The sequence below is a fragment of the Chiloscyllium punctatum genome, chromosome 49, assembly GCF_047496795.1.
Source record: "Chiloscyllium punctatum isolate Juve2018m chromosome 49, sChiPun1.3, whole genome shotgun sequence".
NCBI classification, from domain to species: Eukaryota; Metazoa; Chordata; class Chondrichthyes; order Orectolobiformes; family Hemiscylliidae; genus Chiloscyllium; species Chiloscyllium punctatum.
This window is the reverse complement of record NC_092787.1, coordinates 15,656,695-15,676,387: the sequence shown is the minus strand read 5'-3', so window position 1 is coordinate 15,676,387 and position 19,693 is coordinate 15,656,695. Positions and strand designations below refer to the sequence as shown.

At 38.9% G+C, this 19,693-nt stretch overlaps 1 protein-coding gene across 2 annotated transcripts in view; it reads left to right on the top strand.

Annotated features, from left to right (window-relative positions):
- Window positions 1-18,815, top strand: part of LOC140469515 (ras-related protein Rab-14) — a 42,783-nt gene extending 23,968 nt beyond the window's left edge. For both annotated transcript variants that reach the window (XM_072566109.1, XM_072566108.1), the window contains 7 exons: window positions 1,437-1,493; window positions 5,659-5,712; window positions 8,868-9,045; window positions 10,362-10,428; window positions 11,804-11,891; window positions 16,182-16,212; window positions 16,718-18,815. In XM_072566109.1, coding sequence (XP_072422210.1) covers window positions 1,442-1,493; window positions 5,659-5,712; window positions 8,868-9,045; window positions 10,362-10,428; window positions 11,804-11,891; window positions 16,182-16,212; window positions 16,718-16,895 — 648 coding nt within the window. In that variant the 5' untranslated portion in view covers window positions 1,437-1,441 and the 3' untranslated portion in view covers window positions 16,896-18,815. The remainder of the gene's footprint in view (window positions 1-1,436; window positions 1,494-5,658; window positions 5,713-8,867; window positions 9,046-10,361; window positions 10,429-11,803; window positions 11,892-16,181; window positions 16,213-16,717) is intronic.
- The last annotated feature ends 878 nt before the right edge of the window (window positions 18,816-19,693 follow it).

The window sequence follows — 19,693 nt, the reverse complement described above, 5'->3', positions numbered from 1 at the left end:
TTTATTCCTGATGAAAGGCTTTTGCCCGAAACATCGATTTTCGAAGCTACTTGGATGCTGCCTGAACTGCTGTGCTCTTCCAGCACCACTAATCCAGAATCGGGTTTCCAGCATCTGCAGTCATTGTTTTCACCTCATTTAGCCCATGGAGTCCATACTGCCCTTCTGAAGAGCATCCCACCCAGGCTCACACTCTACCCTATCCCTGTAACCCTGCGTTTCCCTTGGCTAATCCACCTAACCTGCATGTTGTGGGCAAGTTAGCACAGTCAGTCCACCTAAACCTGCATATTTCTGGACTGTGGAAGGAAACCAGAGCACCTGGAGAAAACCCATGCAGACCCTGGGAGAATGTATGCAAACGCAACACAGTTGCCCGAGTTTGGAACTGAACCCTGGTGCTGTGAGGCAGTAGTGCTAACCATTGAGCCACTGTGCTGCAACCAGTTAAGTTTCCAGTGTGGCCTGGTTTCACTCTTTAGGGATTCCAAGATTCCAGATATTTTTAAAGATGGATCAGAAAAGAGGAATAGAGAATGAATGCGGCTATATTCCAGGTTCATTATGGAGTCTGAAACATTAGGCAAAATGAGATTCTGTACTTGCATGCAGCTTTAGGTTAACACTCCCAGTTTTGATGCTTTTCCTCAATGTCCCGTTTTTAAGTTGTCTGAATGCAACTGAGTGACTTGCCAGGTTATTCTGTAGGATGATTAAGTCAGTCATGTCGCTGTGGGTTTGGGAGATGTAAAGACTAGGGTCGCATTCCTTTTTCTAAAGGAGGTTCGTGAAGCAGATATATTAATTTGGAAAAAGTAGTTTTACGCTGAAAGGTATTAGTACACAATTGCTATAACCCATTAAGCCTGGAGCCAAGTGTTTCAGTATTTCAAACCAGCCAATTGAGATATGAGTGTCTCATTCACAACAGGTGGGAGTTGAATCTGGGATCCTTTGGCTCAGAGCTAGGGATACTACCACTGTACCACAAGAGCCCCATGGACTCCTTTTCCACTCTTGCTTTGAGATATATTTAATTGAATTTAAAATCTATATGCTACCATAGATTTGAAATCTGAACAATAAAGCAGTACAAAACTGAAACACCACTCCCTCCTCTCCACCCCTGCCTGCCCAAAGGTACGGACTGCAATCAATAAGTGTCATGGGTTAGCTTTCTCAATGGACAGGGTGGTAGGGAAATATTGAAAAATCTTCAAGCTTAAATGTGCAGCAGCTTTTGTGCTGCAGTAGGTCAATATATCATTTTTTGTCTAGTTTGAAATTTCCACTACACAATGACCAGTAATTACAACTGTCCATGATGTGTATCTTTGCATGCTCTGCATACATATATAATGTAACATCTGCACTCTGTATTTTGGATGCATGTGTTTAATTTTGTCATGTTTTCCCTTTTTTTTTCAAAAAAACAGCCAAGATGGCCACAGCACCATACAACTACTCCTACATCTTCAAATATATTATTATTGGTGAGTTTTTATTTTGAACTATCGGCTTAAGTCCTACCATTAATGATTATGAAGAACCTTTGATTAGGGCAAAATCAACAGGAAACATGAGGCCAAAATGTCAGTGAAGCTTTGTGTCTAAAACGTGAAGTTACTTTAGATGTTCTGTTTCTCATTCTTATCACCACATATTTGAGCGTACCTACTTACTATTTTCTTACAATTGCAGCACTCTAAATTTTTAACTGAATTTATACGATTGATCTTGAAAAAGAAAGTAACAGTAACTGTCAGTGTCTTAAGTGCTAAAAAAGATATGCACCTTGCATCCCGAGCTTTGTGGCTTTGTGCTGATCTAGGCTAGACCAGTTCAGTGCTGAGGATCACCTTAATTTTGGGGTGGACTATAAAAATCAGATTGTCATAAGATTTCAGGTGCCATTTTAAGAGGAACATGGCATGTTTCTCATGTCCTTCCTGACTTCTCATCGACCCACACAATCAAACACAACTTGTCATTTATCACCCTCCTTTTGTGGAGCAAATGAGCTACATAAACAAATTTGTTTTGAGAAAGCATTTGCATATGAAGCACTTTCAGGTTAAACAGATGCGACTGGAAGTTTTCAGACAAATCCTGTGTATGACATCTTGCGTTTTAATCAACATAAGTCAATCTTAACTATAATGGGTAGAATTTGTGCACAACTGTGGGTTGAAAATCTGATATTCCCATAAATGAAATTGGCTTGTTTATTTGCTCACTCTGAAGATCAGGCCAGACTGCCAGACCATAAGGTTAAATACATCAGTTACAGCTTATAACACCTAATTGACAATGTTATTTTCGTATTCTTCTCTAAATGGCTTTCTGACTTGGCTTAGAAATATTTCATAAATTATGGGCCTGGCATTCCCTGGAAACACCTACAAGTTTAAGGCATTAGATATTGCGTTTTTTGATATTCAAGTTAATGTAAGTGATGTTTTTCTGTTTTTTGTAGCTTAGTGTTGGGTTTCCCATAATGTAATGCCAATAAATCTTTGGCTAAAAGCCATAATAGAGCAGCATAAAGTGTCTAAATATACTTGTGTTTTTACGTTTCATAGTTACTGTGGCAACAAGCCCTGAAGTGTATTATACAACTATTGAAGATGGGCAGGATGCAAGCTTTAGCACAGAATATGCATGTACCCAAGTAATACTTTAAATTTAATCAAGTATTGTCTTCCAGCACTAATACATACTTTCACCCCCAAAAACACCCAAGTTATATTGAAATGATAAAAATGCCCAGTGATTCGGAATAGGAAATATTGTTGGATTTGTTGTATTCTGTGAATTTGAGGCGAGATTGAAAAGTTCTAGAGTGTTTGTGCATAATCACCCTGAGTGTGATTCAGTTTTGAAGCTGGTGTATAAATTTCAAGTCATTTTTAACCAGTCTAGAATGATTTAAAATTACTTTATTAAACACCATGATGATATCAGTGGTAACATCAGAAATCCCCATGGCTATCCCTGTAGCCCTAATTTTCCTATGGCTAATCCACTTAGCATTCATATCCCTGTGCACTGGGAATTTAACACAGCCAGCTCACCTAACCTGCACATATGTGGACTGTGGGAGGGAAGTCATGCAGACAGTGAATGTGCAAACTTCACACAGACGGTAGCCTGCAGGTAGAATCTAACCTGGGTTTCTGGTGCTGGGAGGCAGCAGTGTTAACCTGTTGAAATGGTCTTTCATCTTGTGGGCCATGAGCATCACTGGTTGGCCAACATCATTTCATTGTCCTTCCCTGGGATCTTTTTCAGGAAGCAATAAAAACAGACACTTTGCTCCAACATGCTGACCATCTTCCCAATCTAAACTAATCCCACTTGCCTGTGTTTCGTCCATATCCCTCCAAACCTTTCCTATTCATTTTATTTTTTTCTCATCCAAATCTCTCTCAAACATTATCTATATCTATATTCACCACTTCCTCTGGCGTTCATTCCACATGTGAACCACTCTTAACAAACAAAATGACCCCTTTTTTTTGTTTTCCCAAGTTTTTTTTTCTCATCTCCCTTAAATGTGCCCCTTTAGTTTTGAACTCTCCACCCGAGGGAAAAGACACTTACTTGCTGTTCACCTTATGCACCTCCTGATTTTATAAAATTCAACTTCCTATGCTGCAGCCTCTCCTCCTAACTCAAGCCCTCTATTCCTGGCAGTGTCCTGGTAGTTTTCTAAACCCTCTCCAATTTAATATCCTTCCTATAGCAGGAACTCTGCACAGTACTCCAATATAGGCCTCTTCAGCATCCTGTAGAACCTCATGACATCCCAACCCAAAGATCTGAGCCATGAAGGCAAACATACTGAATGGCTTAACACTCTATAATCTGTGAAGCAAGTTTCAAAAAAATAGTAAATGAACCACTGTGTTCTCCAACACTATCCAGAGCCCTACCATTACGTGTGTAAGTCCTCCCCTTTTGTTTTACTAAGTAAAGTTTGTGTAGTTACTTAAGTATAAAGCTAATACTGCACTGTTTAAATATGGGATGAAGTATTCACCACAAGTACTGTGTTAAGATGTAGATATGTACTGCATCTTTTGAGCGAATGGAAGCTGGTATGGACCTAGAGAAGCAGAGTGTGCTGAAAAACTCAAATGTAACATTTGATTACAAAACAAATAGCTGGAGTTGCATTGCTATGGTACATCACACATGCCCCAAGATAGAGAATCCAATTGAATTTGAATTTTCATGTTTTAATGACATCAAACCAATGAGACATGTTTGTTTTTGGGATATTTAAAATAGAGTAATTTGAACAATTAGTGAGAACGGCAACAAAAATACAGCCTGCAGAGCTCCTCTCTGAAAGGTATCTTTTTTCATATGAAATTTGTGAAGCAGAAGACTGAAAGACCCAGGAAAGTGCAGACTAAAATATCAGGGGAAAAATGACAACTAGCTGATTTTTTGAAATTTAAGGTTTTTATTTTTGGTAAACTTAATCAGGAGTTTTATCAGATCAGTGTATTGTCAAGTGGGAGGTAGATAAATTGATCAGACAAAGGATTGCAGTGTAGGTAGTTGGTGTTTCTAAGCATTAAGGACTAAATTGTTAACTTTTTTTAAATTGAGGGATTTTATAGTTCTTCTTTCCTACTTTAACAGATTACAAGGTGAAGTGAGCTTTTCCTGTGGGTTTGGTTCAAATTAGCAGAAAGGTTTACCCTGTATCGTAACAGTAATAGAGAAATGCCATATAAAGAAAAGGGGTGCATGTATGGTGGAAGTTGTGTTCGGAGATTGTTCATATGGTTTTTTGGTCGGGGGGGGAAGAGGAGGTGTAAATGTCACAACTGAGTTAGTTAGTTTTTAGGCCATTGATGCATGACTGGAATGAGTTGACAATGTTCCATTTAACCACTTTAGGGCGGCATGGTGGCTTAATGGTTAGCACTGCTGCCTCAGTGCCAGGGACCTGGGTTCGATTCCAGTTTCTGATGACTGTCTGTCTGAAGTTTGCATGTTCTCCCAGTGTCTGCATGGGTTTCCCCTGGGTGCTCAGGTTTCCTCCCACAATCCAAAAGTGTACAGGTTAGGTGATTTGGCCATGCTAAATTGCCCAGTGTTCAGGAACGTGTCGGCTAGGTGCATTTAGTTACAGGTAAATGTAGAGCAATAGGGTTGGGGAATGGATTCAGTTGGGTTATTCTTTTTGAAAGGTCATTGTGGACTTGTGCTGAATGGCCTGTTTCCACACTGTTCTATGATACTTCTGAGTCTGATTAGCCAGATGACCATGCAATTTTCAAAATTGATGATAAAAACATCAGTGGATTTTAGCTGAATTTTTCCTTGTGGTGTAGAGAAATGCTATATTTGGATCAGACACTGTTGTTTAAAGACCGTTTCAACATTGTTATTTGTGAATTTAATGCTTAAAAATTGAAATAAATATTGTAACCTCTGACTTTTTGGCTGAATCGCAACACTATATCTTTCCAAGGAGTTGATGTTGATGGCTTTGGAATAAAAGTCAAAAGCTGGGATTTCAAGTAAGCATGATTTGGCTAGATTGTGAGCAAAAGGAGTATGAAATGAGGCGTTAAATACATTTTTGTAAATATGGATTTAATTCTTTTGTGAATGATCTTGGATTTCTTTTTACAATAGGTGACATGGGAGTAGGGAAGTCATGTTTACTTCATCAATTTACAGAAAAGAAATGTAAGTAAATGCTGTGAATATGGAGGAATGTTCAGTGTATAAACTCTGGCTCATGCTAGTACCCTAACTCCAAGTTTTCTATTGAAATGTGGTTTGTGTTTTTGTATCCTGATTATTTTTCTTAAAAAGGGAATAACTATAAGGCAGCACATTTAGTCAATAACCCAAAGCTGCTATTGAGTGGGAGATTCTCTAATATATGCTGTTGTCAATGTTTTGTCTGCATACAGCAGGGTGGGAAGTTTTTCAATATTTCCCTCCATAACTGAGGGAAAGGTTCTTGCCTGTATGCACTGGTATAAATGAATGTTCATGATGGCACAGTGGGTGCATGTTAAATTTTTGTAATTGCATTCCATTCTTTGCAAATGCTGATTCCATGTGCTGAATTGCATTCGTTGAGCTCTTGTAGCAGCATCAGATTGTAATGATCAGCAAAGTGTATATTTTTGAACCAAGTATTCTGAAAAGCCTTTAAACCAGAGTCCAAGAGCTGATCTGTCAACTGATTATTTCGCTCAGTTCTCATTCTACAATTTGCATTCATGGTTCCAGCCACTCCTCCACTTCCCCATGTCATTGAATTAAGAAGCTAATAAAAATTGTTTTCAACTTCAATATTATGTCAAGATTGCTATTCTCAAGTGTCTTTTCCATGTAAATTTTCCTTTCATCTTTGAAAAATAAGAATTTCTTAACACCTCAGCTACAAATTGAGTTTTAGTTAGTTGCCCCTCAAAGTATGATAACATGATGTCATATGATTTTAATAGCTAGCTGCATTACAGTTAATATGAGCAAATGGCTGTTTAGTCCAATTGGCATATGAGCTGAGAAAGCCATCTAAGCTGTCATGACTGTTGCCAATAAAAGGAGAAAAATTGAAATAATAAGTCCATTTTTATTTCTGTTGTAATTCCACCCCATTTTGTCTCAGACTTGGAGTTAATCTGATACTAAGACCTCTGACAGTGCCACAGTCAGTTGGCTGCTTAATCATCTTTGTCTCCTTCCATCCTTCCCAAAGTGGAAATGCTTTTCAACTCCACCCAGCACCTCTCTCAGACAGAATGCATTGTATTTGATTTGAACTGTAATTTACTGCTCCAATTTGATTCACCAGAGCTAGTTTGTATTAAGCAATTGTGCTTTCAAATATCTGACTCTTTATTTATTTAAAATTTAATAGGCTGTTATTCTTACAATGGCTCTCAAGAGTGAGTTAAGTTTTGTTTGCTAATAGCACGCGGCGTTGCCTCCTCTTGTCAGAGTTATTAATCTGGGGACACAGGTTTGAATCTCTCCATGGCAGATGGTAGAATTTGAATTCAATAAATAAGTCTGGAATTAAGGATCTAATGATGACCATAAATGGGCCCTTCGGTCCATCAAGTCCACACCGACCCTTTTAAAGAGTAACCCACCCAGGCCCATTCCCCTACCCTACTACTCTACATTTTTCCCCTGACTAATGCACCTAACCTACATGTCCCTGAGCACTCTGGGCAACTTAGCATGACCGATCCACTACCCTGCACATGTTTGGACTGTGGGAGGAAACCAGAGCACCCAGGGGAAACCCATGCAGACATGGGGCGCATATGCAAACTCTGCACAGACCGTCACCTGAGGCTACAATAAGGTTCTTGGTGCTGTGAGGCAGCAGTGCTAACCACTGAGCCATCATAAACAACAAACCTTCAATGTAAGGGGCAGGCACTGCAGGGATTTGAAACCAGAATCTCCTAATTATGAGGCGGGCACTTTAACCAACTAAGCCATGGCACCACACATTGATTGTTGAAGGAAATAACCTATCTGGTTCACTAATCCTTTTTAGAGAAGGAAGTTGCTGTCCTTATGTCATCTGGACTACGTGACACCAGACCCAGGCCAATGTAGTTGATTCTTAACTGCCGTCTGGGATAAGCAATAAATGCTGGCTTCCTGACATTGGCATCATCCTATGAAATTTGTTGTTAAAAGGGTGTAGAAGCAGGACTGCACACTAGTGCTTTGAGGTGTCAGTGTTGTTGCTGTGATTTACTCCAGTTACTTGAAGTGTCGTAGAAATGGGTTGGTTGCAAAAGAACGTAGAGGAGCAGAACTCTGGAAACAAGTTTTCTGATGTGTATATGCAATTATTTTCTCAGTGATCAATAACTCATTACCAATTAATTTCTAATTTAAAGTAGACCCATTTGGCATGAATGTTAAAATACAGTGAAATTATGTAGTAAAATACTGTGGCTCAGTGGTTAGCGCTGCTGCCTCTGTCTGGGACCCAGGTTCGATTTTTCTTCCCCCCCCCCCCCCGGCAACCGTGCTAACTCCACACAGACATTCTTTCCTAGTCTGTGGGTTTCCTCCAGGTGTTCCAGTTTCCTTGCATAATGCAAACATGTGCAGGTTAGGTGAATTGGCCATCCTAAATTGCTCAGTGTTAGTTGTATTAGTCAGGAGTAAATATAGGGTAGGGGAATGGGTCTGGGTGACTTACTCTTCAGAGGGTCATTGTAGATTTGTTGGGCCAATTGTCATTAGATTACATTCCCAATAGCATTGTGTAAAATGTAGTTGGATAATGATTCATTTTACAACATGTTGATAACTAAGTGCCTCCTAAGCACTTCTGAAATTTTTTTTCTTTTTTTGTTTCATTTTTGAACATTACCTGGGCTGCCGTCTTGTCTAACTGTTATTTTCTGCTGACTTAGTGTAAATATGATGCAGCATTCTCGTCTCTGATCTTTTTACTTTTCTCCTACTTCCAAGTAGGTGCATTGTTATAACTGCTAAAATCAAGAAGCAAGACTAACTGAAAACTTTAGAGAATGTTTTTTCTTTAAAAATTCCTTTGAATTCAAATTTTTGGAAAAGATTACTGCACCTTTTTTTCCAGACTCGTGGACTTTTCATAGCTCTAGCTAATTAGGTACCTGAGAAACTTCTAGAAAATTTAATGTTCTTAAGAATCAGCATATGCACACCAAGACCGGAATGTCACAGCTTTGAGGCAAAGCTGGTTGAAGTTCCTTTGAATTTAGAGGTTTGAAAATTAGTTTGTTTGTTATTTCAAGGTTCTTCTAAGATGGATATTCTTTGCCTAAATGTAATTTTCATTTCAAGTTTGTTTTTTTTCCCCGATTTTACAGTTATGGCTGATTGTCCCCACACAATTGGGGTAGAATTTGGAACCCGAATAATTGAAGTTAGTGGTCAGAAGATCAAACTTCAGATCTGGGACACAGCTGGCCAAGAACGGTTTAGAGCTGTTACGCGAAGCTACTATAGAGGTGCTGCTGGAGCTCTCATGGTTTATGATATTACCAGGTAATTATACAAGATCATTCTTGATATTCTGTTTGGAGTATTGTTAGACTGTAAATGGTAGTTACAAAACACAACCAGAATTTTAATGCTGAACATAATAGCTTGCTGTAGGTAAGATTGTAATTGCTTTTGCTTGATCAGAATTCTGATATATACTTGATATGTCAATCTTTTTGAAGACCTGGCTTCCTGCAGTGTCAATTTTCTGGGAGAAACTGAGGACTGCAGATGTTGGAGATCAGAGCTGAAAAATGTGTTGCTAGAAAAGCACAGTAAGTCAGGCAGCATCCAAGGAGCAGGAGAATCGATGTTTCGGGCATAAGCCCTTCTTCAGGGCTCATGCCCAAAATGTCTATTCCCCTGCTCCTTGGATGCTGCCTGACCTACGCTTTTCCAGCAACACTCTTCAGTGTCAATTTTCTGTGCTACTTTACTGTCTTGATGCTTGATCATTTGCTTGCGATGTTAGAATTTACATGTTTCTCTACCCTTTCTTTGTATTTCTTAAAGTGCAATGAAGGCAAATGAAATGTTGACCTTGCAAGGTCAACAAAGTATAACAGATTTTTTGCCACAGCTACACAGGGCTTTTGAGAGCACACCTAGACAGGTTTGCACTTTACTTGACGAGGGATGTTCTTCATTTGGAGGCTGTTCAGAGAAGATGCCCAAGTCTGTTTTCTGAGACAAAGGAATTCCCCTGCAAGGACAGCTTTAGCAGGTCAGGCCTATCCTGAGTTTAGTAGAATGAGTGATTTACTGGAAGCTGAGATACTGCTTGACAGAGCAGATGCTTTTCTATCCTGGGTAACCTCGAACTAGGGGTAACAGTTTAAATTCAAGGGCCTACAAATTTAAGCCAGGTGTGAAATTTCTTCAGAATCCTCATCCCTGGTGAGCAGTGGAAGACCGGTTATTGATTGTTCAAGGCTGAGTTAGGTTTTGGCAAGTCTTGAGAGTAAAGTGAAGTAAAGCCACATCAGGTCAGCCTTGATCTTATTGATTGCGGTAGGCTCAGGAAATGTAATGGCCTACTCTTATCGCTTATGTTCATAGCTCAGTGAACGCAGGAGTGATGGAGAAATGTGTGTTTGTATAAGTTAAGACCATGGGCAGTTTTTTAAATTCTAAAATCTCGTCCTTATAAATGAAATATGGGAGGTCAACTTCTCCAAGTTTCTGCCTATATTAAATTACCTGTTTTATTGGGCAGGCAAGCTTTAAGTACAACTTTTCTTACAGCAGCATGTGCTAATTTAATTGAATAATACTTTATTTTTGTATTAATTATAATATCTTGCAACTTTCTTTTCTAGGAGAAGTACTTATAACCATCTTAGCAGCTGGCTTACAGATGCAAGAAACTTAACGAATCCAAATACTGTAAGTTAAATGGCTTGAAAATTTTATGCATCATCTGGTTTTAAAGTATTCTTACCCCCCCCAAAAACACATAAGCAGTTTCAATTTGTTGTGCACGGCCTGACTCTCCGGTTCGGAATGTATTCATGATCTGAAATCTCTACTAATCATTGTTATTGTCTGAGTTGACACATTCTAGATTGCGGGTAATATTTGGTGCTAATACTGGTGTGGAGACTTTCACTTTTCACTGGAAGGAGGAAAATGTGAAAACCTTGTCCACTTGGTAGAAAACCAGTAATTTTAGAGTTTTAGTTGACTTGCAGAAACCAAGAACTACAAATTGTACAATGTACTCAGCTATTTACACTCTGAAAAATGCAGATGATGGAAATCTGCAATAACAGTTCTGGAGAAACACAGCAGGTCTGGCAGCATTTCCTAAACAAATGGTTAACCATTCAAGTTCCTGTTTGGAAGAGGAGAGATGGAAAGGGGGTTGTTTTTATTTCAAAGAAAAGGTGAGTAGGAACAAAATGATCGGAAGACTAGAGGTCATGGTGTCACAGAGCAGCACGCAAAGTGAGTGGTATTAATTGCTGAGAATGGGGGGGGATTTTAGATTGTGGGAAGAAGGTGGATGTGAGCTTTACAGTTGGAACTGAAAGCTTTTCGGAGCAGATGAGGTCAGTGTTCTTAGCAACAGCAGCTTGATCTTCATTGGTTGGGACATCGTCTAGGAGGAGATGGAAGTAATGTGTGAGAATTGGTGCTCCACCTACAAAGTCAGTTTTACCTGAGAATGACCTAACCCCTACCCTGGCCCCAGTCTCTCCTCGATGACAATTAACACACTTTGCTCCAGGTGTCACTGAACAAAAGGCTTATTCTATCCCAATCCCATTGACTAAATTAATAAATTGTCAACCAGTCAAGTAACAAAAAAACTTGTCTCATGTACATTGCAATATTTCTTAAAATTGCAATGTGTAGAAGCATTGCTAGCTAGATTGTAGGGTTAACACCATTCTAGCAGTAGATCCTGTGTGCTTACTATCTCTAACCCAAATGCATACCGTAAACTGGAAGACAATACAATCTGATTTTTATAAACTTTGCAGGTTAATTTTACCTATCATGTTCACTGGCAGTAACAACATTTAGGTGTCGTGTGTAAATTTTATACCAGATTAAAGCTAAGCTTTGTTCTGGTTTTGAATAACCAGAATGACCTGTGTTCAGATTCCATATCTGTACCAAGGTAAACTTTAAATCTACAAGTTGTGATATATACACTTGGGTTGTGCAGCATTCAAACCAGCTTGTACAGTTCAAAATGAACTTGGGGAAAATTGGTATTCAAGAATATGTATTTTTTTTTGGTTTGTTTGCACAGGTGATTATCCTAATAGGAAATAAAGCAGACCTTGAAGCTCAACGGGATGTAACATATGAAGAAGCCAAGCAGTTTGCTGAAGAAAATGGTAAGTTTAAGCCTGAAGAGAAAATTAGCATGCTGATTTTTAGTGTTTGAAAAACAGTTGATATGATGTTTTCATACAGACATCTTAAAGTTTAGTTCCATGATCCAAATAATTGTTTTGTGGGTGTGAGGAATGAAATATGAGCTGCTAATGCATTGATCCATGCACCGTTACCCCTTTCAAAGGAAGGGCTTCAACAAAGTATTTGCTGGTTTAAGTGGAACTGTGAATGATCGGGAGTCTGATTTGGGATCTGCAGTGCTCATCAGTGATGTCATACAAAATGCTGTGCAGTGTTTCCCTTTTAAATGCCTTTGCCTAACTATTAAGAGAAAGTGGTGACTGCATATGCTGGAGATTACAGTAGAAAATGTGGTGTTGGAAAAGCACAGCAGGTCAGGCAGCATCAGGGAGCAAGAGAATCGACATTTTGGATAAAAGTCCTTCATCAGAAACGGCAATTCTCCTTTACCTCAGATGCTGCCTGACCTGCTGTGCTTTTTCAATACCACACTCTCTCGACATTGTCTAACTATTGTTTGGTATTTGTCAGATTTAAGCACTCATAGCAATTTTCTTATTCCCCTTGGCCCATTTGATGTATTTCATGCTTTGTCTTTTTCAGATGTTGCCTTTAAAATGGTCTCCTTTTCTATCCATGTGCATTTGTAGTCTAAGATTTTATAATAAGGAGGACATCAGTACGGTAGAGGGAGATGACCTTCATGCTAATATTAAATACCTAGAATCTGTTTGGATGCAACTAAGAATCTGCAACAGACCCAAAATATTGGGAATTTTGTAGAGTTCAAAACAGCCATAATGTGTAAATCACAGCACAAATCAAAATGAAAGTGCATGTAACAGCAAGTTTACCCAGTCTGTTTAAATTGAATTTCCCATCCCATGATAACCTTAATGAGCAGACATGATCTGGGGATGAATTCTTGGAATATGATAGGTGGTTATCTAGGGTATTATGGTGAGCTAACGAGAGAATGGGATAATTTAAATCTCATTGTGCAGTGTGAAAGGGCTAACACCATTATTATGTAGAATTTTATCATATTTTAAAGTAATATAGTTCATTAATAAATTAGAATCATTAGTCCAAACAACCTGGATTGGGAGACTACATTTTAAGATGTGATGGGAAAAGGCGAAATTTTAAAAAAACTGACACCGTTTTCAGCAAGACCTTTTATGGGAAGCTAGGGAAGAGATTCCTGAACCCCTTTTTTGAGATATTTGTATCATTGCCAGCTATGAGTTAGATGCAGGAAAAGTGGAGAGTGGCTGATGTGATGCTATTATTTTAACAAGGGTGGTGAGGAAAGGCTAGAGAATTATAGACTGGTGTGCCTGACAAGGTAGGTAAATTGTTGGAGGGTAGTTTGAGAGACAGGATCCAATGTATTTGGAAAGGCAAGGACTGATTATGGATAGTCAACGTGGCTTTGCATGGGAATAATGTCTCTCCAACTTGATTGACTTTTTGTTTTGAAGACTGACAAAGAAGATTGAAGGCAAAGTAGTAGACATTGCCAATATACACTTCAGCAAGGTGTTCAAGGTTTCACATGGTAGTCTGGTTAGCAAGGTCAGATCACATGGAATTCAGGGAAGATCTAGCCAATTGGGTACAAAAATTGGCTTGATCGTGTGATGGCAGAGGTTTGTTTTCTGGGCTGGAGGCCTGTGACCAGTGTAGTGCTATAAGGATCGGTGCTGGGTTCACTGCTTTTTGTCACTTGTATTCACATCCAAATCATTTTATATGCGGATGGTTAGTACGTTTGCAGGTGATACTGAAAATAGATGTAATTTAAATTACATAATGAAGTGAAATAGTGGTTTAGTAACTTTTGGAGTTAAGATTTTATAATTGGGTGGAATTGCTTCAAGACCAACAATATGGTTACTGTAGTGTCAGGTCATAGATGTACAGCACAAACAGACCCTTCAGTCTAACTTGTCCATGCTGACCAGGTATCCTAACCCAATTTTAGTCCCACCTGCCAGCACCCAGCCCACACCCCTCCAAAACTGGCCCACACCCCTCCAAAACTGACACACGCGCACACACACACCCCCAGATGCCCTCTCAACATTATAACTGTTGTAGCCTCCACCACCTCCCTCTTAATTTTATTGTACAAGTGTGAAAAGTGCATTGGGTCACTATATTTTGCGAAGTAATGAATTGGGTTAAACATTGATCGCATTTTTAAAAAACCAAACAGAATTCTTGGTGTGGAAGCAGCCTAGCAAGTTCACACTGACCCTCTGAAGAGTAACCTAGCCAGACCCATTCCTGTACCCTATTGCTTTACATTTGCCCCTGACTAATCTACCCAACTCCCACATCCCTGAACACTGGCCAATTCACCAAACCTTCATCTTTGGATTGTGGGAACACCTGGATGAAACCCATGCAGACACTGTACAGACTTCACGTGGTCACTCGAGGCTGGAATCTAACTTGGGTCTCTGGCGCTGTCGGCAGCAGTGCTAACCACTGAACAACCATGCAGTGCACTGTTTTGTATGGTGAATTTTAAAGTCTTTCTATAAATGACTCTTCCTGTTAAAATATTTTTGTCCATTGGGCACTGCTTAATTGAATAACCAAAAATGTCTAGGAAATCTTTGATTAATTTAGTAAATTAATAACCAATTGGTTATGGAGAATTGCTGTTTAAACGCAAGAATCCATGGGTTAAAACCTTGGTTCCCTACTGTTTTCTAGCATTTCATCACATATCAAGATTAGGTTATAATTTAATCCAAATCATTAAAGAAATGTGTGTGGAGTATATGCTGTGGATAGAATGTTTAAAACTTTCCACTGTATTGAGCAGTGTAAAGAATGTGTAGTGACCACCCTAATGGAAATCAGTTTGATATTTACTAACTGGAGGCTGTTGGGGTCCTTTGTATGTACTAGAATTTTACTTGAGTAATCTAAAACTGATCTTTGTCTTCAACAACTTCAAGTAGTTATCAATTTGTTTAAATGCATTTACCAGTCTTAACCATTCCCTATACAAAAAAATTTTGCATTCTTCCAATCCATATGAACTGTATGCATAATAAGGGCATTTAATTCAACTTCTGTAGTAAGGAATTTTGCAGATTGACATCCCTCTGAGGAAAAGACTTCCTACTCTTCTGTTTTAATGGGCAAACCATTAGTTCTGAGATTGCTCTGGTCTAACCAGGATCAAAAAGGGTACTAACCCCTCTGCATCTAGCCTGTCAAACCTCCAGGATTCTTGTGTTTCAAGAAGGTTTCCTCTCTCTTTTTTTTAAAATCCAATGGGGACAGGTCCAACCTGCTCCAGTCTTTGCTCATGTGAAAAAAAACAAGTCCCTCCTTACCTCAGATCAGGTGCCTTAAACCCCATCTACACTGTTGTTGGAGGCATATTAAATTTGCATTTGCCATTCTATCAACTAGTGTTCATGTGTATCAGCCTTTCAAATCTTTTTAAATCCCCACTTCTTGTCATCACCTAATAAAGATTTAGATCTCTGTACTGAAGTCTTCATATAAAATAGGATATCAACATGGAGTGGTCTTTTGTGGTTTTTCCCCTATTTCTAATCTTTCTCCAACACAAGCAGCATCCACCTTATTCTAATGTATATTCTTCCATGGGATGTGAGCATCCCTGACAAGACCAACATTTTATTGTTCTTGATCAGCTTGTGTGCGCTACCTTTTTTGAAGCACAATCTGTAGTATAGATATGCTTAGTAGTTAAGAGAATTATATTGACAGTATGTATTACTGTGTGGCTATTTATTGCTATGAGTTAAATATTTTGTGGGTGGGGAGAAAAGCTGTGGTCAAGGGAGAAGGGCCACCACTTTACTCGTTCAGCTTTTGTAGTGTTTACAATATGTAGTGTTATTCTATTGTGGCTTTGTACTGCACAAGAAATTACAACCCAAATTGGGAGTCAAATCTACATGTTCTTTTAATGCACTAAAACTGTGAAGCTCCTATTTGCATTGTGCCCTGTTTCCCTCTTTCTGACATGCCCAGTTACCCTCCCCACAGGAAACTGCTCACAAAGCCATTAGATTTGGTAATGGACAGTAATGCAGAATGTGTAACTGTGGCATTGTTTCTTGTAATTTGACAGTAAATCTAGATCTGAGAGGCATTTGTTGACTTGACCCATGGTCATTTCAAGTATCTGGATTCTGCTTTTGTATCTTCCTGTCTAATGAGGAAAATTTCTGAGCTTCTAATATTTTTATTTTATTTATTTTTTGCTACAGGTCTGCTATTCCTTGAAGCAAGTGCAAAAACGTAAGTGTGCTGCTTCATGTGCATCACCTGGGTGAGCTTAGTTCCAGGGTCTCTGAATAGTTCCACTTGAAATTCTTTTTTTTTACTGTAAGCTATAAACTCTTGTGAAGTCTTGTCATTTTTCCTACTGCTATTTTATAGTGTGTCCAAGGTGTTAATGTTTTGAAGCATATCTATCTTTTGGGACTTTATGAACTAAATTTTATATTGATCTGTATCTTTCCCTAACATAACCTTTTGATTCTGTTCTATTTCGTCTGCAGAAAATTTCTGTACATTTTATAGGGAGGGTTTTTATGTTCTTGATGACCTTGTCATTGTTACAGCATTTGGCCTGGTTTTATGAAATCGCTAAGTTACTGAGTGGCTCTGTACTCTGAAAGTTTTTAGAGATTGGACAGAAGTGTGGATCTGTCCAGGTAGTATTTCACATAAGACAAGAATTCATTTTAATTTTGAATATTTTATTTAATATAAAGAAACACTACTTTTTTTTGTTCTTTAGAGGTGAGAATGTGGAGGATGCTTTCCTGGAAGCTGCCAAGAAAATCTACCAGAACATCCAGGATGGCAGTCTGGATCTCAATGCTGCTGAATCTGGAGTACAGCACAAACCCTCTGCTCCTCAGGGTGGTCGACTAATCAGCGAACCCCAACCCCAGAGAGAAGGCTGCGGCTGCTAGTGATGTTCAGCCAGCCAACCTCTTGATCTTTCACATCTTTCTCTTGTGTCTTTGTCAAAGCAGTATTTCTAGCTGCCTCCTCGTCTGCCGATAATCTGACAGGATAAATTTTGCTGCTGTGACAACAGTTTAACACAATGATAAATGGCTCTTCGCTAAACCACTGTAGATGTTTATCAGGTTACAAGGAAATGAGTAGAGTAATAAAACCTCTCCTGCATGGAATTTAGAATTGAAATATTTTCTTACTTGTTCTTGTGGTAGTTCCTCCTCATCCCTCGATCTGTGATCTGACTTCAGTGCCCCGTCAGCTAAACTCCATGCTGACATTGCCTAATTTAATTCCCTCCCTCACAGGGGCTCCAGGCATAACCTTGCTGTTCATTCAAAAGGAAAGTGTACAGTTTAAAAACCCCTCCTGTTCTGCCATACAACTGTTGTCTATGCTGTTCAAAGTTAATGATAGGTTCTTTGACTGTGAACCGACATCCAACTCACACCAGAAAAGGGTGTCTGTAACGTAGAGTGTGCTTGTTGCTGTTCATAAGATCCCCACCCAGTTACATGTTTTCATGGGGTTCTAATTCCAGCTCTTTGTCTTAACCTTGCACAGGGGAATGGCTATTACTCATCTTTCCCTCAAGACGCAAACTAAGGCTTTGGTGTGCTTTTTGTCATTTTATTCTTTACATTTATTAACATCATACGTAAATATGTATAAAATTTGAAGGAACTGAACTAACATTTAAATACATCTGTGTATATGATTTTAATGAAGAAACAAATTGATCACTGGCACTATAAGTACCAGTTTGTACAGAACAATCTAAGAGACCATGTTGCCCATTAAGCACAGAATGAATAAAATCACATTTTAAAAAGAAACAAAGCAAGCAGTACTTTAACACTATTTGAGTTTCATATTCTCTTGTCTTGTTCCATCATTGCACTGTGGAAAATCTCTACCGCTAATAATCCTGTTGTTGTGCAATCGACCATGTAATGTTCTCTATAGATGTCTTGCATTTATGGCTGTATTTACTGCCTTACATCGTTCAAAAAAAAAACTGGGTGAATGAATGCAAACCTGTGCTTTTAACTCAATTCAATACATGTAGGTGCAATTGTCCTTAAAGAACTGGATAGCCAAATTCTATTCAAAAAGCAGACTTTAAGGGAGATTTATTTTTAAAAAAAATTGTTCACTGTATTAAACACTTGGGGTAGGGTGATTCTGATTTCACTTTCAAGTAATGAAAGTAGCTTAAATATCAAATGGTGATTCAGCACGTTTTTACCTCGGGTGGCGTAATTGTGGTTAATGCTAATTAATGATCTGCATCTTCAGTTGTGTATAAAATGGGTCTGTACTGTTTAAGCACTCTTTCTGTCAAGAAATTAATAATGTTCAAAATCCCCAAAATATTGACATGAGCAGTTAAAACTTCTCACCCTTATAGAAAAATGGGATCCTGTACAGAGATGCTGTGGAAAGGCCAAAACTGGAATCTGCAATATAATGAAAATTTTTTGTCAATTTGTACACTGTCCCTTCTTTGTAGTGTCGCTATTAATTTTAAGAGCGCAAGGCTTTTTGTTGATTTTACGTGGGAATATTGTCAAAGGCAATATGGTTAGGAGTTTCCTGTCTTGATTAATGTTAAGCCTTGCTTTACTGAGGTGTTGCAAGGGACCATGGCCTGCAGGTACAACATGCAGGAATTTGACAAAGTGTTTCATTCTAAATTTGTGAAAGTTTTGCTTTAGTTATTAGATGGTATGAGATCTGAACTACTCCTGAACAGCTTACAGTAGGACTTGTTTATATCTGTGACAAATTTACTTTGAACTGCTGTATCTTTCATTTGATGGAACAAATGCTATTAATCTGAATATTTGTAAATAAAGTACCTGTATCTAGTTAATTTGTCCTTGTACTCTTTTTAAGAATGTAATTACATATGATCATCCTGCCTCTAAGCAGTTATTAATTGGCATTCCTCAATGTAGCAGATAAGGAGCTAGATGTGTGCAGTGCCCTGGCAATGCAATGTATACTTTGAAAATAAACAGTTCATGCCAGGTTTTTGTAGCCAAATGGCACTGAACTTGGGATTTGTGGAATAAATTATGGAAGTTGGCAAACCTTCCCGAGTTGCCTTACTTTTTTTTTCCTCTGAAGAAACCTTTTTTACAAATATCAGCTTGGGGACATTTCACATGCAGGTACAACAGGCAATGAAGAAGGCTAATAGCGTGCTGGCCTTCCTAACAAGAGGGATTGAGTATAGAAGCAAAGAGGTTCTTCTGCAGCTGTACAGGGCCCTGGTGAGACCACACCTGGAGTACTGTGTGCAGTTCTGATCTCCAAATTTGAGGAAAGATATTTCTGGCTATTGAGGGAGTGCAGCGTAGGTTCACCAGGTCAATTCCTGGAATGGCGGGACTACCTTACACTGAGAGACTGGAGCGACTAGGCTTGTATACCCTTGAGTTTAGAAGACTGAGAGGGGATCTGATTGAGACATATAAGATTATTAAAGGATTGGACACACTCTGGAGGCAGGAAACATGTTTCTGCTGATGGGTGAGCGCCGAACCAGAGGACACAGCTTTAAAAATATGGGATAGACCATTTAAGACAAATGAGGAGAAACTTCTTCACCCAGAGAGTGGTGGCTGTGTGGAATGCTCTGTCCCAGAGGGCAGTGGAGGCCCAGTTTCTGGATTCATTTAAGAGTTGGATATAGGAATCAAGGTTTATGGAGATAATAATCATCCTGTTCCTGCCTTAAGGA